This window comes from Lobosporangium transversale (assembly GCF_002105155.1).
Source record: "Lobosporangium transversale strain NRRL 3116 chromosome Unknown BCR41scaffold_28, whole genome shotgun sequence".
NCBI classification, from domain to species: domain Eukaryota; kingdom Fungi; phylum Mortierellomycota; class Mortierellomycetes; order Mortierellales; family Mortierellaceae; genus Lobosporangium; species Lobosporangium transversale.
The window spans coordinates 457,556-477,880 of NW_019029006.1; the positions used below are offsets into that span (position 1 = coordinate 457,556).

General features: G+C 42.5%; 5 protein-coding genes across 5 annotated transcripts; 3 read left to right on the forward strand and 2 right to left on the reverse strand.

Moving 5' to 3' along the window:
- Positions 1-210: 210 nt before the first annotated feature.
- On the forward strand, positions 211-2,428 carry BCR41DRAFT_357148 (hypothetical protein). Its single transcript, XM_022024816.1, has 7 exons — positions 211-432; positions 538-697; positions 801-1,188; positions 1,311-1,596; positions 1,764-1,774; positions 1,884-2,078; positions 2,211-2,428. The coding sequence occupies exons 1-7, from the start codon at positions 279-281 to the stop codon at positions 2,412-2,414; spliced, it is 1,398 nt and encodes a 465-aa protein (XP_021879709.1). The 5' UTR covers positions 211-278; the 3' UTR covers positions 2,415-2,428.
- Positions 2,429-4,502: 2,074 nt separating this feature from the next.
- Positions 4,503-7,955, reverse strand: BCR41DRAFT_357149 (XRN 5'-3' exonuclease N-terminus-domain-containing protein). Its single transcript, XM_022024817.1, has 4 exons — positions 7,590-7,955; positions 7,277-7,462; positions 5,969-7,156; positions 4,503-5,809 (listed from the first exon to the last, which is right to left on the reverse strand). The coding sequence occupies exons 1-4, from the start codon at positions 7,884-7,886 to the stop codon at positions 4,793-4,795; spliced, it is 2,688 nt and encodes an 895-aa protein (XP_021879710.1). The 5' UTR covers positions 7,887-7,955; the 3' UTR covers positions 4,503-4,792.
- Positions 7,956-9,047: 1,092 nt separating this feature from the next.
- On the forward strand, positions 9,048-10,235 carry BCR41DRAFT_357150 (S-adenosyl-L-methionine-dependent methyltransferase). The gene has a single exon (XM_022024818.1). The coding sequence runs from the start codon at positions 9,114-9,116 to the stop codon at positions 10,191-10,193; it is 1,080 nt and encodes a 359-aa protein (XP_021879711.1). The 5' UTR covers positions 9,048-9,113; the 3' UTR covers positions 10,194-10,235.
- Positions 10,236-10,334: 99 nt separating this feature from the next.
- Positions 10,335-11,970, reverse strand: BCR41DRAFT_423600 (hypothetical protein). The gene is made up of 6 exons (XM_022030308.1): positions 11,880-11,970; positions 11,671-11,781; positions 11,476-11,555; positions 11,337-11,364; positions 11,133-11,202; positions 10,335-10,931 (listed from the first exon to the last, which is right to left on the reverse strand). Exons 1-6 carry the CDS (start codon positions 11,952-11,954, stop codon positions 10,363-10,365), a joined length of 933 nt encoding a protein of 310 aa, XP_021879712.1. The 5' UTR covers positions 11,955-11,970; the 3' UTR covers positions 10,335-10,362.
- Positions 11,971-12,202: 232 nt separating this feature from the next.
- Positions 12,203-13,981, forward strand: BCR41DRAFT_387833 (hypothetical protein). Its single transcript, XM_022027933.1, has 2 exons — positions 12,203-12,616; positions 12,700-13,981. The coding sequence occupies exons 1-2, from the start codon at positions 12,261-12,263 to the stop codon at positions 13,958-13,960; spliced, it is 1,617 nt and encodes a 538-aa protein (XP_021879713.1). The 5' UTR covers positions 12,203-12,260; the 3' UTR covers positions 13,961-13,981.
- The last annotated feature ends 6,344 nt before the right edge of the window (positions 13,982-20,325 follow it).

Consider the following 20,325-nt stretch of genomic DNA (forward strand, 5'->3'; position numbering starts at 1 on the left):
GTCCCCATGTATTCGATTTTCACCGAAACTACACGACTTGGACCATATACGTAGAATACTTCAATCCATGTACAGTAGAAAGAGGTCATGGGTTGAACTTGACTGCCTTTGCGCAGTAGTAGATGTAAAAGACTATATCGACTTCAATAATATGGACTTCGTTTCAGTTAGAACTTTTTATTCATGTATGTTATTGTCATCGCAACTCATCTCTTCTTCACTTCCAGTTACTCACTCGTTTATTTCACTGCAATCGTCGCTATATATAAGAGAACATAATGTCAAAAGAATACTTTCCAAGCAAACCAAGCAGTAAACCCAAGGTGCTGATTGTCGGTGCTGGTATTAGTGGACTCACCCTAGCCATTCTTCTTGAGAAAGCCAGCATTCCATATGAGGTCTATGACCGTATGGCACAAGTCAGGCCTTTAGGTAAATATACATAGATATACTTTTGCCTTTAGGCACGACGATTCTTGATAAACACTGTTACAGTATATGTTCAACAGTATCTTCCACATCCTTGAACCGAGAAAGGTTCTGCATTGTCAATAACTGCGAATTTGGCGCCGCTGTTCAAACAAATTGGCATTTATGATGAGTTCGTCAGCCTTGGACTACCGTTCTACTCAATCGATAATTATAATGAGGATCGCACAAAGGATTTCATCATAGACTTCAAGCCAGCTGCCAAAAAGTAAAGTCATGGTTAATTCACGAAATGAAATCCTCTCAAAGCACAAATACTGTATGGATCTATTGAAGCCTCTCTCTTTTTCTTATTCTCTTATTTGTTACAGGGAAGTATACCCAGGATATATCTTCCCTCGAACAGTCTTCTACGACTTATTGCGTCGACAGGTTCCGTCCAACAAAATCTCTCTAGGAAAGCGAGTTGTCTCCATAAAAGAAAGCCTAGAGAGTGTCCAAATCCAGTTCTCGGATGGGACAACTGCAGAAGGCGATATCCTTGTTGGGGCAGATGGTGCCTATAGCACGATCCGTGAGAATCTCTACAGATCATTAAAGAGCGAAGGCCAACTACCGGTTTCAGATGATGAACCTTTACCATTCAGTTGTCTCTGCCTTGTCGGCCAGACCAATCCAATGGACCCTGAAAAATACCCACAACTAACTAGTCCCGTCAGCCTTTTCAGGTCGGTTATTGGAGAAAACAAGCCTTATGCTGTAAGCATTTCGAGACGAACAGAAATATATACAGAGATGAGCCTATGCAGCTCAAATGTTGTAATCAAAAATAATAATTTATTCTTTTATTCATTTATTTCCGTTTTCCCTATGGATACAAGTGGACGTACTTAACGGCGAGAAACAATATCTTCTGTTGGGGTTTGATCCACTACCTGGACAACGAGTATTCCAAGGACCACGAGGAGTTTTGCAACATAGAATGGGGTCCTGGGGCCGCAATAGATATGTGCAAAGAAATCCGAGACTTTCCAGTTCCTGGCGGCAAAAGCAACGATATGACCCTTGGAGACCTCATTGACAACACACCGCTGGTCTCCAAGGTCTTGTTGGAGGAAAAAGTCTTTGATACATGGTATTCAGGAAGAACAGTCCTGATTGGGGATGGTAATGTCACCCTTCGCTGCCTGGGTGTTATTGGTTATTGGTGCTCCATGTTATTATGCTTAATTAGGCTGCTGCCGTGCTTATATCTCATACTCTCTCGCTTCGCTGTTTCTCTTTCCCTCACTTGCTATTTTGCTTTTGTTTGTCTATCTGTATTATATTAACAGCTTGCCACAAGGTACTTAAGAACACAAATAATGAAGTTTTGTTTGCTTGGACAAATGCAAGTACATAGCGGGAACACTCTTTATCAACTTTTTTTTTTTTTTTTTTTTTTCATTACAAAGATTCACATCGCTAGCGGCGTTGGTGCTATCAATGGGATCATGGACGCGGTGGCATTGGCAAACTGGCTCAGTGTGCTAGATTCGCCGTCAATCGACGAACTAACAGAGGCTTTCAAAGAATATAAAGCGGAGCGCTATCCAGCTGTCAAGGCTGATTATTTACATTCACGAGCTTTCTCTAAGGTGACAGCGACGGTAATGCTTTCACTATTACAAATGTGTGATTCGGTATAATTTCTAAACGAAAAAAAAGACGAAAGTATATATATTTATTTCCGACTTTTTTCTTTTCTTTTTTTTGAATGTGACTCTTCTTAAACAATGTAGGGATTGGTGTCCAAGGTTATTCGCTGCATCAGTAGAAACTTTCCGGTCTGGCTCTGGAACTTTTGTATTAAGCGCTGGTTGGAAGTACGTCCTCAAGTGTCGTTCCTGCCGCTGGTAGACAACATTGGTACCGTGCCAGCCAAGTATCAACCAAGTCTTCAAAAGACGTTGGAGCTCAGAAGAGCTAAGGAGCTACAGCTATAGTAGTTATAAGGTGCAATAAAGACATTCTAAATACAGTTTAACTTTTATATTTTTTTACGTGTTGTTTGTTGCACAAAATCAAAACCAAAGAAAATCCTCATCATGTAACATGCTCGTTACACCTCTCTAAGACAAAGATAACATGAGCCTATAGGGGCTTTGCACATAAAACAGGTAATGAGATGGCTCTTGCAAGTCCAGTTCCAGGATAAACCTAAGAAGAATCCAGCTATAAAGTCTTAAAAAAATAATAAATGAATTGTGTAGCGATTGAATGAAACAGATATTCTCCAGTTTAGTTCAGTCTTTTATGACGTTTTTTCAACAGGTCCCGTCCAATGAAATCTTCCTAGGGAAGCGAGCTCTGTCTATAAAGCAGAGTCTAGAGGATGGTCTTCAGGTCTGATCCCCGAATTCATGCTAGAGCTGATGACGCTTATAGTACCGCTCGATAGAGCCTCTCTGAATCATTAAGGTGATCATCAAGCTAACGGTTTCGGATAATAAGTCTTCACCATTTAACTGTGTTCGCCTTTCCAGACAGGTCAACCTCAGAGCTAACTGTCATCTCCCAACAAGTCATACTTTGTATGCAGGTGTTTTGAGAAATCAAAACGAAAATAAAAAGAAAATTAAAAATACCAGTACTCACCATTCATCTCCGTGGGGTCTCTTGACAGTGAGAGGAGTCACCTTAGGCATCTTTTCCCCCTTAATTATTAAAACGGTTCCTCAAGGTGTAGTCTGGACCACACATGCGGATGGTCTGATACCAAAAAGATATTCACAGCTAAAGACAGCTAAACCATTGACATACTACTTGAATGTCAACTACTAAGAAGCATAATAATAGTTTTTTGACTAAAAGTTTATTCATTCCTAGGCTAGGATTATTTTGATACACGTCCATGGTTATTTTAATTGCAGGCACCCTCAGATAGAAATTAAAATCGGTGACCATGACCAACAGAAAAGCCAATGGATTAATTTGTGCTGGTTGCCGATGGCAAACCGATCGCACGGGAACAAATCAGTTCCGTTCATTATATTCCCCTTAATTGAAACACTTCATATGTGAAAATAAAAAAATATATAAAAAAAAGAGATGTAGTTCTTTCGAACAAATCTGTGCAGCAAAAGTGCTTAACCTCAGCCGATCGTAGCAACAAGGCTACTCTACGGCTTACAGTACACCATTGCTTTAAAGTCGTCTGCAATGGATTTATCTTTTTCCAATATTTGAAATTAACAGTAGCAGGAACCTCATGAAGCCTTTCCGCTCCACCAGATGACCCTGCATAGCATGATTCAGGAGCCGAAGCTCTATTCGTATTCAACTAATTATGGAAAAAGGCGGTAATCGTCGCGTTCCGGCACGGATTCTGACTTAGAGGCGTTCAGCCATAATCCAACGGATGATAGCTTCGGGCCATTGCCTGTTCAGGCAAGCCCAAATACTAATTATCCGAATGAACGGTTCCTCTTGTACTAAGTCTAATTACTATTGCAACAGCATTTCATCTGTAGGGTAAAACTAACCTGTCTCACGACGGTTTAAATCCAGCTCATGTTCCCTATTAGTGGGTGAACAAACCAACGCCTACTGAATTCTGCTTCAGTATGATAGGAAGAGCCGACATCGAAGGATCAAAAAGCAACGTCGCTATAAACGCGCCCGAGGAAGTAGCATGGATCGTGAATAATTGGCCAAGACTCACATTCATGAATGGCTGGGTGAGGCGCTGGTCATTTTGACTTTAATGTTTGATTTGCCACCCCGCAAAATTTGAATTATTAAGGCGGTTGGTGAGTCCATTCAAGCTTGGAAAATTGGGGTTGGATTGTCAATTCTAGATCTTGAATAGAAGACACATATGGGCCTTTCAACACAATGTTGTTTTCAGCCAGGAGACATTTATTTGTAATAATAAAGGGAAGAAAGGCCTTTAATACTTGAATGATGCAGGCCTGGTTGCAACAAATGTAAGTTCGCGTTCTGCCCCTGGGAAGCATTGTTCATTCCTTTTTTAATTTCTTCAACAGGGAAGATTGGTATAATGATTTTTTTTTTTTTGCTTTTATTCTTCTCTCAAAGATCTAACGGAGGCAGTACATGATATGTTAACGTAATAAATGAAGCAAAAGCGGTTGTATAAAGTGGTATAAAAATATACATGGTTGGGTAATTATGGTAATTATGGTGATGGTTATGATAATGAATTACAGGTATTAAGATGTAATCCAAGGAATAAATACAGTAAAATATGATGATTAATTATTAGCAGCATCTATCTTTTCAAAATCAATCGGCTGTCAATATTTAAAATCGGCTTACTAACCCCGTTGACAATAAAGAAAACAGACGCTGTAATTTCAATTCACAATGATGGTTCAAGTATTTTACTCTGAGAATGATTTTTTACCCGACGTGAAGGAGGTCGTTGCAAATGGCGACGGTGCTGTTTCGGCTGTGAAGTGGGCTGTTGGGATGTCGGCGCTGAGGTAGGTTGCTGGGCTTCTAGCATTGAGTTGGGTTGCTGAGCTTTCGATAACAAAGTGAAAGGTTGGGGCTGTTGGGCCTGATGGTAACCATGTTGGTGCTTATCATGGGAGTGAAAATGATGTGAGGGCGGACCATGTACATGTCCATGTGCGATATGACCGTGTCCGGCCAAACGTCGTTGGCGCATATTCCCATTTCTGTGGATATAATGAAATGGCCATTGAATTGGTGGAGCTTTTCCAGATTTTGTAATTGCATCCTGGCGGGCCTCAACAGCCCATGGAGCGCTGGGATCCCGTATTTGATTGGATGGCAAGAGGATGCCTGTAGCGACGGTAGTAGCAGCGGTGGTACTGACACTGATGTTTGTATCGATATTATTTTGTTGTAAAGGTGCATCCTGACTAAGGTCCTGAGCCGCGGTTTTTGATGCCGTCATCGTTGTTGTCGTGGTGGTGGCAGTATACGAAGCTGTCTTTGGAGGGACTTTGACAAGACTACGTATGATATCTGGCTGAAACTCAAGGTGAGAAAACTGAAGTGTCTGGGTTTGGTCGAAAGTGATGCTGGGGTCTTGGAGCTGTTGGATAATGAAGCTGGGGCTATGAGGCATGGCAGTTGGCTTTGCATGTTGATTTAACAACCGGCGGACTCTTGTCCAGATGTATGGGGATCGTGTATCATATAAATCGGCTAGTTCCTGCGCGATAGCCGCATCCTGGTTTTTATCGGATGACTGCAGGATCTCAATGAGGTGCTTCACTTTGGCATCAATAGCCTCCATCTCGTCCTGAGAGAGATGTACATCGGGGGATTGGACGGACACAATTTGTGTATGAACCGCGGCAATTGACTGTGGTAAGTATGCTGCACCACCATCTACAGGTAGAAGCTATTATCAATATTACAATGGATAGAAATCAGGGTCAGTACACTGTAGGGCATGAACCTCATCTCTTGTTCCAAGCCCTCTCTACCAACCTCTTATTATTGCGAGCGAGTACTTTTCCCTCTATTTCTTATTTGATTGCTCCTTGTCTCGAAAACTTACAATAAGGCCACAGACAAGAGGATGAAGATACTTCTTGGCAGTCCTTGTCACATTCAAGAGCCGTACTGTTGTACTAGGGACGAGATCCTTGTAGGTATCCTTGGACGGATCCATGATGGAATCAATATATGCAATGACGGCTCTTCTAGGGGGCGCGCAGTGATATTCATATCTAAAAGACACATCAGGGCAAGTTCCTGAGCAGTACATTTCCAAGTTCCAAAGAATTCCTTCCAAAAACTTTTTGACTGACGAACGCGGGCTTTTAAGAGCAATGGGATCATCTGACAAAAATCTTTTGCTGCTATTGCCATTATCCTCTTCCTCTTCCTCTTCCTCTTCACATTCATCCTTTTCTTCCTCCTCTTCTTGCACTCCTTCTTCCTCTTTCTCATTGGCGGCATCATAATTATCAATGTTTGTTGTTGCTCTAAGGGCTTCAATGTCGCCGCTGTCGTCATCACTAACATCATTTTCAGGCCCTTCGGATTTATCTATGGACTCTTTGTCACTATCATGGCCATAGACTTGGTCCTGCACAATGTCTACATGAACATTCGACGTTAACCCTGCATTCTTCTTGGTTATGATAGGTATTGATGGTTGATTGGGTTGAGTCGACTCCGGATCTGGTCTTGGCTTTTGCTTCCGAGGCCATCGTTTCGACTTCAAAGTTGTTTGGTCTTGTTGTGCAGGATCAGGAGAGAGTTGCAATTTTTTCGGATCCTTGTATGAATTGAGGATGAGCTGCTTCAAAAACAAGAGATCAAAGGTTTTGAATTTGGCATCGATCAAGAACTGATGTTCTCCTGTCTCAGCTTCTATTCCTGTTCGCAGTCCCTGAATGGTTGGATCAATTAATTTAGTGAACAGATATGCTTTCCAGAGCTGCTCCAGCCTAACAGCCAATCCTCTGAGGTAGTCGTTGCCACGGAACAGACAGAGTGCACAGAAATCAAGCCGGACTCTATTAGATTGTCCTGGGAATTGCTCTTCCAAGATACGCATGAATTTGTCAATAGATACGACAATCGCAGGATTGAAGATAGCATCTTGGCGAACAACATAAATGTTGGGCAAGCCCAATGCGATGGCCTGAAGAACTGCATCTGAATCCATGCTCAGGATAGCACAAGGCCTTTCGCGGATATTCTGAGCTTGCTGTTTAATGTTCTCAATGATTTTACTCTGGTAAGATTTTTTTTTTAAAAAAAAAAAAAAAAAAAAAAAAAATTAGCACAAGGACATTTGGTTTCGCATAGGGAGTGGATTCATTATTATTACTATTGATTTCATCATTATTATTACCTCTCCTTCCCCTGGGTTATTAGAGTGATCTATTACAAACTTGAGATCTGGTGATATGCCCTTTGACTGACGTTGTTGTAAATATCGAACTGCGTAATAGCTGACATATTGTTCTAGTCGTAACATGAAAGGGCATCCTGGGGTTAGATGGAGTGAACTCATTCCCTTTAAATTTTTTTTAGAGCTCTAAAGAAGATGGATGATAAGAACAAAAAAAAAAAATGCAATTCGTAGGAAGGGGAGATCAAAGATTAGCTCATAGGGTGCCAGCATCAGTATTTAGAATGTTTTTTTTTTTTTTTTTTTTTTTTACCTTGGTAGCGCGACGGGCCTTTTGAGTAAGTATTTTAGCGACAGGTGCAGGACCATCGATAGATAGATAGCAGATCCTGGATGGGATAAATCGAACCAGTAAATGGTCAAGAATAGCAAAGAGGTTCTTCACAAACATGGCCTCATCCCTTGCGTTCCGTATAGCAGGGTGAAGGATACCATTGAGGTCAATAAATACAGAGTCGAAGTGCGACCCTTCACTATTAGGTACATTTCGAACAGCCTCAGGGAATTTGTTCTGAAACCATTCGATGAATTTAATCTGTTTTAATCCCATTGTTAAAAAAAAAGAGAGAGACAGAGAGAGAGAAATGTCAAAGAAATGTGTTTTTTATTTTTTAAGATGAGAAAAGTGTGTCGAACGCCAATGATGCCGCAGTCTTCTGTGATTTTTATGCAACTTGACACATCACTGCCGGCTGTCGCCACCAATTCAATGCACAGGGCGTAGTCAATTGTGGTTGAATTTCAACGCGCCTCGGGATATCCCTTTACACCGTCCTTGTTTATGGTTACCGAATATCAATTTTTTCATACTTTAACATCTGGCGTTGAAGTACACCTTCATATATTCTAGACGGCTGCCTATAAATTCACAGAAGTTCCGGCGTTTCTTTTATGTGACACATTTCATGCTTAACTTACGACCACGATATAATCGATTATGTTGACGGCAGAAGGATTTGCAGGACAGTCGAAGACCCTGAACTTGGAAAGATGGGACGTTGTTATGGACTTAGGTACTGTGAAGAAACGGGATTTTGGCGGGATACATGGCATAGTGGCCGTGGAAAAGCAAGACGTAATCATTGAAAACTTCGGAGGAAGATGGATCAGAAGGCATCCCCAACATCAAATATCTTCGGCCGTAATCCTACTGCCATCAACATGCTTGGTTTCCTATCCACGACGAGGACAGGAGCCGCTTGTCTCTGAGGATTTTTATAATATGTTGCCTTCCTTCCGAATGAAGCCATGCGGCTGAAAGCATATTTCTTTCTAATATCCACTTTTTGCTTATACCAATGTTGTTTTTCTACTAGCTCTTCGTTTATTGCTTACTTTTTTTGCCGTTTATTTGTAGAGCACTTCTTGTGCGCCTCCTTTAAACCCACTTCAGATACTTTTGGCGTGTCCTCTTTGCCCAATATCTCATAATTTCAGCATTGTTCCCTCAGCTGATTATGGGAATTATTTCTTGGGAAGTGTCCGTTGAGGGCTTTTCTGAACAATTTTTCTGCATTAGAAATACGGTAACATCCTAACGCTCATTTCAAGGCAGAAATCGTACTTGAGTCAGTAAAAACAGGAATGTAGCAAGTGCCAACGATATGTAAAAAGTATAGAGCTTAATAGAAGTTGAGTAAAAGGAGGGTGGCCATTTAGGGGTATTTGCTTAGATTCAAAGATTTTGACTTTTTCTTTCACTCCTTTGTGACACCTCTTACATCTCCCACCACTTACATCACTACCACCGCAGCAACAACAAAAATCAGTAGCGATAATGTCTTCTCTACCTCTCGAGCTGAATCAGGTCAAGCCCTTTGGAAACCCTATTTCATTCTTGACAGACAAGGATGTTTCTGCGGCCGCAACAAACTTGATCTCAGCAAATTCGAAGCTTCCTCCTGTTGTCTGTCATGGTCGTGTGCAAAATCCTGAAGCATACGTTCCAAAAGCATGGTGGAAAAGTGTCTTTGGCGACAACCTCTACCTTCAGACAGATGGTGATGTTGTAGAGGATCCAGCTATCACTCTGGAAGAGATCCGACTCTTGGAAAGCTACGACGTCATCCGATCCATTTTTCAGTCAAAACCTGCCCCTTTTTCTGCTTCCTCTTCTCCATTATTATTTTTCCCAGACAGGGCTCGAATCCTCGATCTTTGTTGTGGACAAGGCCGTCATCTTTTACAGCTTGCCCAACTTTACCCATATTTAGAGCTTCATGGTCACGATCAATCTCAGTATCTAATTGAGTTGGCTCAGTCTAGAGCTGCTGCCGCTAATGTCCATAAACAAGTTCGATTTACGATTGGAGACTGTTGTTCAGTCCCTCATCCAGACAATTCATTCGACTTAGTAATCGTAATGGGCAATTCGTTTGGGTATTTTGCAACCGATCGTGCCAATAAAGGTCTCCTGGAAGAGATTTGCCGGGTCTTGAAACCTGGAGGATATGCAGTCTTGGATATTCCAGATGGAGGGTATCTCAGAGAAAATTTTTCCGCTCGTGGATGGGAATGGATCAGTGATACAATGATCGCCTGCCGTGAACGCGAGTTGAGTAAGGATAAAAAGAGATTGATTAGTCGTGAGGTCATCATCTCGACAACCCAAGGTGTTATTCGGGATCAGTTTTATGCAGAATGTCTTTACAGTCTTGAAGAGCTTAAACAACTCATTAATGAAGCTGGATTGGTTCCACTGAGCCAGGGGAGCCGGGAGAGCCAAGAGGGACAAGCTGTCGCTACCAACGATACTAACCTTAACTTAACAGGTAAGGATATGAGCAAGCGTGGTGAGGATCTTGGAATGATGGAGCAGCGTCACTTAGTCCTGGTTATGAAACCCTTGGCTCCTTAAAGGATAAAGTCTAGCGTAACAAGAACATTGAATAAATGCAACCACTATCACGTATTCTTGATATGCATCATTTATCGATACTGTGGAGATGCGCACTATTAGTGAACAAAAGTGCTTTGGATTATTGGAAAAAAGTATTTAGTTTTTATTAACATGCTTAAAAGAAGGCTTAATGGCCTAGTCGTGTGTTCTCTGAACTGCTATGTGTGAGGTTTTCACGACTGCTTGTATCATCATCCTCGTCTTCCGAAAAGACCTGCCCCACCTTGTCTCGTCGATCGTCCCTGGCATTTGAACTAGCGACAGAGACAGCTTTTCCACTGCTATGCTGCCCAGCAGCCGTCATCGAACTTTGATTGATACTGTTGCCACTATTATTGTTATTACTGGTATTGGTATTGGTATTGGTGTTAATGATGCTACTTGTGTTGCTGAGATTATGACTAGGACCATGTCCAAGCTCGACATTGTAACCACTGCCAGTCTTGCTCGATTTAACAGACGCAGAGCGACTACTGGAGGTCATGAACGAACTTGATTGTTGTGAATAGCGGTGGCGCCCTTGATGGTGTTGAAAGAGATGGCTACTCCCACTGTGGCTATTGTGGCTGTTCCCACTATGGTGACGTGGAATACTAATCTCTTCTGCGTCCCGTTCGTCGTCCAGGGGATCCCCAAGGGATTGATATGCACCAAATCCACCGTTTCCTAATCCATGTCCTCTGCTTGACCATCCGCCTAATTAGCCACCCGAATCAAGAAAATAATGAAGAGTGATCAAGCAGATAAACAGGTAAACATACAAATAAAAGAGAAAATAGAGTTAAGATGTTAGAGATAATCGACGATGGACAATATCCTTGTTGTAGCGTTTTGTTGACCTTTATGATATTGTGGGCCATAAAAGAGATGACGATCTTTTTTTTTTTCCTATTTTACCTCCACCAAGGATAGAAAATGGGTCACCACGATACTTCAGTAGCTGCAGTGCTGAGATAATGGTGAATGGCTACAAAAAAGAAGAACGGAAGAATTGAGGAGCTATTCGGTTTGATCTTATGATCCAAAGTGACCAGCTGTGCCAACAATGATCCGAGCAATCTTTTTTTTTTTTTTTTTTTTTTTGTGTATGTGTGCACTGACCTTGAAGAGCAGGACAACGATTGTCAACCTAGTGAGATCGAGAAAAAAAACATCCATACAAGGATTGAACTTGTTGATGATTAGAATTGGGCCAATTGAATACCATTATTCAAGTCCTTTTCATTATAGCGATACTTGCCCTTCTCCAAAGCCAATTCCTGGTGACAGCAAACACCAAACAATATCGAGCAAAATACTGAATGCTGTAAAACCAGCAAACTATACAATCCATTTGCCATGTGCGATCAAATGTATAAGTATAAAAGTATATGAAAGTTTTTTGTTATGCCTTTAAGAAAAAATGAAAAACGAAAAAGAGACAGGTTGTCGCTACCTGTTGTAATGGTTCAGCAGATTCATGGTGTTCATACGCGTAGAGACCAAAGAAAAGTAAAGGAAGATTGTAAACAGGCACGGATCGGATTGCTGCAAGCAGACATACTATCTATAAAGAGGTCCGAAGGAAAAAAAAAAAGTCAGGAACAGTGTGAGAAAAAAAAAAATCCAGTTTATTATAAATAGTAAGTCGGTAGTTATAGTTACTGTTTGAGCAACAATGAGGCGCTGCAAGTCCAATTGAGTAGCAAAGTCGATGAGTTGTGGAAGGATGTCTGCCATTTTTTTTTTTTTTTTTTTTTTTAGAAAGTGAATGATTGAGTGAAGAAAAGTGTGTGCAAGAAAGGAGGAAAAAAAGAATAGACTGACTGCCTTTGGCGTTTGATATGGACGGGACAGGGGCATGCGTCTGCTGCATGCTTACACATTTATTTGTTGAAACGTTTTGTCAAAGTGCTGCGATCACTTGTTGAATTACCTTTTATGGACACCCCACGTCTTCTTGTTACTTCTTTATTGCTTTGTTCCGGCTCTTTTTTATTTTCATTCTCTTTTCTTCTCTTTCGCTCTTTTTAGTGACTCTAACCAATGTTAAAACTGTTGACTCCACGCGTGGCAAGTCAAGTTCGACACTTCCTTCGGATCAATGCTACTACAGCTCATTCTGCAAGAGCATTTCCGCGTCATCCTGTCTTTTTCTCTACAACAGCAAAACATTGGTCTTCTACACCACCTTTAACACCTCCATTACAAAAGGAATCCACGGATAACTCAACACAGAATACCTCACAGCTACAATCTAAATTAGAATACCCATCGCCAACACCCACTAATCTTGATAATCCGCCAGAGTCTGTCTCTTGCACCGTCAGCCCACCTTCAACTTATGCATTTCTCAAACCTACGCCCGTCGTGCTCTTGACTGGGCCCTTTGGTGGCAATTGGTAAAAGATTTGGGCAATGATATTTTTGATCTTCATAAAAAGAGGCGAAAAGGGCCAAATTAACAACATAATTTCAACAATAGGTGTTTCCGTGATACTTGGCAGGCTAGTCTAGCTGATCAAGGTTATCAAAGCACAAGCATCGAAATGTCCATGCCTATAGAGCCACTTGACTCAGGTGACGCATACATCCGTCATTTTGTCAAGGTTCTCAAGAAATCTATCGAAACTGATCACTCTTTCTACCCACCCATCTTAATCGCTCATGGATTACATGCATTGGTCGCATATAAGTATGTCGAATCTAATCCTGTCTCTGCTCTGGTCCTAGTCTCGCCGTTTATTCCCGATCTTATCAAGCATCGATTCAAACAACTGTCATATAAACTGAAGATTGAGAAGACAACTAATACTACTGCTACTGCTGCTATTTTTATAAAGCACTCTGGCAATGGCCAGGAAGCAGGAGAAAGCTCAGAGGGATCTGCCACAATCACAGCGCCTTCAGCATCATCGAGGCCAACAATTTCACCAAAGGTTTCTACATCAATACAGGTACCAATACCAACACCAGTAGCAGCACCGCTTCCAGAACCTTCAGCAGAAGAGCTTACAGAGTTTGATTTCGATACCCACGCGGATGTCGTAGCCCAGGTCGGTTTCCGGGAACGATTCGTGTTGCCAAAGAAAGCGGTCTACAAAATTGATCAAGTTGCCAAGGAATTACAGGAAAAGGAGAAAGAAAAAGAAAAAGAAAAGACTAAAGAGTATCCACAGGAAATAGACGGGGAGGGAACAGGAATTTCGTCAACGGCAACTGGAGCTATAGAAAAAGTCATTTCAAGTAAGAGCGGTAGTGGCATTTCAACAGAAGACTTGTCGTCACCCTCCAAAACATCGTTGGATAGCACAGTTCAAACAGCAGAGATCAACGAAAAAGGCCCTTCATCATCATTCATGGAGGACACAGGATTTAGTAAAACAGGGAACAGAGAAGATAAAGGTATAGAAGGAGAAGGAGATGAGGACATACTCCCTATTCAGACTGTGGAATCAGAAGGCTCGATACCCTCATCCCTGGAGAGTTTACCTCTGACAATCTATGACTCTATCTCTCTCGGCCTTTTTGAACCCAATTTCCCAATTTTATTGGTAACCTCTAATGGCGATGAGATTGTGTCTACTTCTGATGTAAAGACCCATCATGTTCTGTCAGGACAGGTCGATCATATTGAATTAGAGGATCTGGATGATGGAGGACATTTGATCATGGTTTCCGATAACACCGAATGGGAACAAGGAATTCAGGGCATCACTGCTTGGTTGGACTCAAATGGCATGTAGAAATAACAAACGTATTAGAATACAAATAATTTTTTTTTACTTTGATATTAAAATATATGCAATGTTCATTTTTATTATTCTCGTTTTAAAATTATATTTTACAGAGAGGGTTTGTTATTTTAGATGAATAGTTTGGATTACTAGTATTTTTCAAAAGATAATTTGCTCCGCAGTGTGGATGAAGAAAGTCCATGAAGCTGAGCAAGAAAAAAAAGAACATCCATTATATATTGCATATTGAAGCCTTGTAAAGTTTACCACCAAAGTCAAGCCGAATGAGAATAAAAAAGAGGGATAGAAATGAAAAGGATGTGGAGAGGAATGAAAAATGATGATATAAAAAAGAGTCAAGTTTATAGGAATAACGAGAGGCCACGTTCAGGCAAGTCGGAACCCCGTCAAGAAATCCTTTTCGATTCCAAACGCAGCCTCTAATTCTCAATAACTACATAATAACAATAATAATAAATAATAAAGCAATGTCAGTTTTTTTTTTTTTTTTTTTTTTTTTTTTGGGGGGGGGGGGGAGCCAAGCAGATATTCAGAATCAAACAATACAATACACATAAAATTCGACTTACGTTAGTGACTCGTTGGGACATTCATCCGTGTAATGAAGGCCATATTCTTCACAGTTCTCGCAGTACTATACAGTAAGCAAAACCGTAAAAAAAAAAAAAAAAAATCAATAATGCTGTGCTTATGTGGCCCCACAAAAAACAAATCAAAGCAGACCAAAATAAAATAAAAGTATTACCGGTCGATCATCACCCACGTCTGAAAATGTGGTAGTGCCGTTCTGAGCATGCTGTGGTGTCGTCACCGTCTTTTCTCCAGAAGAGCCGCCTGCAGCACCAAAGACAGCACTGCAGCTAATGATATCATGACCTTCGACCTCACATATTTCGCAGAAAGGTACATCATCTTTGCCCTGTCCCGCTTGTTTTGGCTTATTATCATTTTGGGAAGCTACAGAAGACGAAGTTGAAGAATGGGTTTTCTGAGATAGCGATGACCCGCCTTCGGATGCTGTAGATGTACGGTATTCTCCACGAAGATTGCTACTCTGCATAGGTTGCGTCGATCGGCCCCCGTACACACCAGTAGTGGTGGATCCATTGGCTCCCATTAGAGCCATGTTTGCATGTGACAATTGGCTCTTCAAATCCGAGACCTCATATTGTAGGCGATCGATCTGCTTCTGTTTCTGCTGTACTTCTTCTTCCAAATCAGCTTCGTGGAAGATCTTACTCTCAATCAACGATTCCAAATCGGTAAGCTCCTTGTTCAACTGCGCCACCTCATAAGCTTTGGCTTGATCCAAATCCACCAACCGTTGGCGCAACTCACGCATCTCAATCGCATGAGTCTGGGTGAGCCGGTCCAGAAGAGCTTGTTTCTCCTTCAAAAGACTTTCAAGCCGGATCACTGACTGGGATTGAGATGATGGAGGAGTGGAATTCTCAGCACCTTCTTTCAAAGGCGTAATAACCTTAGGTTCGGCATTTTCCATCAAAGCGGAGACATCTGATGCGCTAGCTAACGAGACCGCTGCCAAGCTCTCAGTATGGAGTCTCTCGACCTCATCCATGAGTTTGAGGCACTCAGTCTCGACGTGTCGATGAGCCTCCATTAGATTTCCATGTTCTGTCATCAGTTTCTTGTTAACACTTGCCACTTGGACATTCTCACGAGTCAAATCATGCACCATCTGCTTCAGATGCGCAACTTCCTCCTCTAGCTGAGCTTCCCTTTCGCTGGACTCGGTGACCTTGGCATCCGTTTCTGTAGTTGATGGAGTCTTCACCGGAGTAGATGCTGAAAGGGCCAAAGCAGACTCAAGTTCAGAGATCTTTTGGAGCAGCTGGGTTTTATCACCCTGCAAAGACTTGTTTTCTTCCAGAGTTTTCTCGATATCCGTTAGCTGAGAAGTCTTTTCAGCCAGTTCCTTCTTTGCAGCTTCTGCCTCCTGTTTGAATAGGTCTCGTTGAGTTTGTGTTTCAACAAGTTCAAAGTTGACGTCTTCGGACTTGGCAGTCTTTTGGACAATCTCTAGTTGCATCGCTTCGCACTGTTCCCTCCATGTCTCGACAGTTGATGCAATTGCCTCCAGGTCCTCGATCTTGCCCTTGGTCTCCGCTTCATGCAGCTCGATTGCCTTCTCAGATTCGATTACTTTTGCCTGCAAGTCAGCAATGTCTTTGTTGAACTTCTCTTGAGCTTCAGTCGATTTAGCCTTGAGCTGCGAAACCTCTGATTCTAGATCAGTCTTCTCAGTTCTGAGGATTGCAATCGTGGCCTCTAAACTCACAATCTTGGTCAAAAGCTCTGACTCATTCAATTCCAAGGCTTGAATATCACTGCGAAGATCAGTGATGACGGTGATATCATCCGCCACAGCCTCTTCCAGACGCTTCTTTTCATTCTCCCACATCCTTCGCATTCTGTCAACCTCTTCGCTTTGAACCATATCTGCTAGATCCTCCAGTTCGTGTTTGAGATCTGCTATCTCTTGCTCACGTTTTACGATCGATAACTCATATTCTTTAGTCTTTTCTTCTAGTCCCTTAACAAGCTTTTCACTCTTAGCCAGCAATGATTGGGTCTCTTGGAGTTCAACTTCAACTTCCTTAACCCTAGTTTCAGACTCAGATTCTCTTGTTCGCCGAAGCTCCAACTCATGATCAAGACGTGCCTGAACTTCATGCAGAAGCTCTTCAGAATGATTGGCATCCCGGAGAGCAGCCTCCAGCTTGGACTGAAGGGCTTCTGTAGTAACCTTGAGAACTAATTCCAAGTCATCGAGTCTTGTTTGAAGGTCATCACGCTCGCGTTCTAATAAGGCTATTTGCTCTGCATAGTCAGCCTGTGCGGTCCGCAGAGTTTCGTCAACAGCGTCCAAACGGGCTTCATCCTCCACTGCACGCTGATTCAAAAACGCAATTCTATGCTCAGCTTCTTCTAAATCCTTCTGTAATGAGGCAACCAGAGCCTGCTGCTCTTCTTTCTCAATTGCCGCCTCAGAATCCGTTTTAGAGTTTGTACTAACTCCATTCGTCTCCAACTCCCTCAACTTCTCTTCAAGCTCAGTCTTTTCTTGTAGCAGCGCTGTTCGCTCCTTTTGTGAACGTGCAGCATCCAGCCAAGCTTGTGTCATCTTCTCAGTGATACCCTTGATCTCTTGGTCTTTGGCTGCCTTTTCCTTCTCCCATTCTGCTTTCATAGCATGTAGCTCTTCCAATTCTTGTCCGAGACGCTCGTCGATTCCTCCACGGCCTAAACTCTTACTTAAAAATGTACGTTCCTCATAAGAAAGAGATTCACGCTTGTCAAGAAGACGGGTCATTTCAAGCTGGGTCTTTGTCTGACTCATTTCTGTCTTGAGCATGTTGTTTTCTGCAACAGCTTCACCAAAATCCGATTGAAGCTGCTGAAGTTGGGCAGCTAAATTATTGTCTTGAGGCGATTCAGCCATCTGAACTAATGCGGCTTGATCCAGTAGGTTTGAAGAGAGGGTAGAAGGAGCCGAGCCATTAACACTTGTATCTGAGTGATCTGACGCACGTGAGGAAAGACGACGAGGCGATGCTAAACGTCCTGGCGTTGGGGAGGTCCTTGGTCGACCTGAAATAGAGGTTGGTGGAGATGTTGTGGATCCAGCGCGACCCAAAGTCGTGGATTTATTGGCAAGTGATAACAGCGAGGCTCTTGAACCTGGTTGAGAGAGACGACTTCCTAGATTAGTTTTTGTAACAGAAGCTGTGGGTGTGGGCGAGATTGTTTGAGGACTGGTGGTATTTCGAGTTATTGAAGATGATCCTGATGTAAGGTCGCTTGTGCTCTGTTGTTGTGAAAGACGTGAGTTTGCGGGCTGTGGCATTGTGCTGCGCTGCTTCAGTTGGCTGGCAGTAACTCCAATGTATTTTGAGGCCCTAGACCCTGCAGAGATCCTGGCTGCAGCTTGAGCAGCATGGTTGACTGGTGATGAAGTGATGCGAATATCTTCTTGAATGGATGAAGGCTGACCTGTGACAGCGGGTGTGGAGGGAAAAGGAATCAGGAGCTCTGTTTTCACAATCTTGTTAGCCAGAACAAAAATACCACACTTTGGACGACAGTTGAAATATTGCACCCTTCAAAACAGAAAAGACGGGAAATGTTAATTCCAGGCTCACTTTCACCTTTGGGAATTGCAAATATATCCAGACCGAAAAAAAAAAAAAAAAAAAAAAAAAAAAGAAAGCAAAGACATACCCATTCACACTTCCGTCGTTTTTTCCAGTGGGTGTGTCGAGCTCAATACCGGCCCAGATGCCAGTCTTGAATTCGGTTGGGCCGATAAAACGCAGGTATCCTGACAGACTCATGCTCTCGACCACAACCCTGTCGCCAAGCTCAATACCTTCGAGTGATACAGGAAATTGATTCTGGCTCTGACTTTGTATTGTGGGCGATGTCAGAGCATTGATTTGTTGAAGCTGCTGCTGCTGCTGTTGCTGTTGTAACCCTGTCTGACCCATGCTAGGTGGACGCTGAAGCTGCGGTTGTTTCACCAGTGAACGTGCTGAGGCGGATCCCGTTCCAATACCTGGGCCTATAGATAGTCTAGTAGAACGAAGTCCTGATGGTGAATCTGCAGCTGGCGAAGGTGTAGCAGAAGTAAAAGACTGGAGTGAAGGTGATATGGTAGAATATACAGTAGTGGTTGCCCGGATGTTGCTCTCGTGTCCAATACTGGAACGTGGATTACTTGCTCGTCGCGCTTGAGACAATCGATAGGAGAGTGGCGAAGCTAGAACACCTGGCGGCGTAGCGCCGCTATAGTTTGCGGCAGCAACCTCGGCAGAATATGCTGTCGGGACTGGGGACTGTCGTTGAGGTGAAGGCGAAGAAGTGTATTTCTGCTCTGTTCCTGCGCTTGAGGTTGTGTCGGAACCAACCGATTCAGCTCTTTTTCGGTTAGGATCAATGAGTCCTGGGCTATGGATAGCAATAGCCTCTGCAAGGAGAGATTGCTGCTCTGGAGTCATGTTCTGAAAACTCTTTAGTCCTGTGGCAGAGGAGAGCGTGGGCATAAAAGAACGCCGTTGTAGGACACTCGCAGGAGCAGGAATACCTGTGAGAGGTATGGGGCCACCGGTGCCTGGCGCCTTGGGCGACTTGTTGCCTTGTGGCGTTTTTGGAGCCATTTCTCTCTCTTTTACTTTAATAAACGTGGAAAAGAGACAAGATGAAGTATGTGTGGGAATAGCGTTGTTTGGATTCGCTTCTCAGGAGAAAAGGTCTGACAGCCAGACAAGTAAGTGTGCGTTTGTCCTTGACGTTTCTTCTTTTCTTTCTGTTAATGAGATGGGGACAGCAGGAAAGGTCAATGTGAGATGTCGCAAGTAATAAAAAATAAAAAATGGAGGAGAGGAGGGAAGAAAAGTTGGGAAAGGAAAGAATGAATAGGGTGAGCAGAAGAGCGGAAGAGCGGAAGAGAAAGAGTGAAAGAGCGAAAGAAATGAGAATGGCAATTGCAATGGGGATGAAAGCATAAAAAAAGGGGATGAATGCATTCACGACCATCACACACTCTACTCCTTTCTCTTTCTCTTCTCTTCTCTTCTCTTCTCTCTTTTCAATCTCTTCTTCTCTTCTCCTCTCTGCAGTGCTCTTATAGCCTTTTTTCTATTGTGTCCTTCACTCAATCTCACAGAGTTGAAAGCGCGCGCACTTTTAGGCTAAAAAGGGAAGGGGCATGAGCACAATAACAACGACTCCTTACTCTGTAAACAAACAGCAAATTGGATTTCCACACACACACCCCAATAATTAGTGTTGAACTAAACGGTATACCTTTTATTGTGATTATGGTTTTTGTGGTTGTGACAAAACATTGGACTTGCATCGCATCGCATAGCATCGCATGGCATTGATGGATGTTTCGTTTCTTGTTTACAAATTAACAACTTTAGCCCGTGATGTACACATTCCTCTGACGATCACTGGTCGATATCATTGGCATATGGTAAAGTCAAAGCATATCTCATACCCACTGCGATTGCACGAATGAGCGAATCTCACAGACACGAATAAAAAAGACGAAGATTGGGAGAAAGAGCAAGGACAGGGATGTTCAACCTCGTTCCCTGCAGCTCTCAATTAATCTCCTCGGACTGACAAGCTGACTGATTAATTGACAGACTTACTATTGGTGCTTGTTGACATGATATTTATTTCCTCTTTTCTTTTGTGAAGTACCCGCGTTCACGCGGTTCTTTTTTTTTTTTTTTTTTTATTTTTATTTTTTTTAATGTAATCATCTGTGTGCATGATCTGCGCAATACCTACCCATCTGTGTGCTGCGTATTATGTGCCAATGT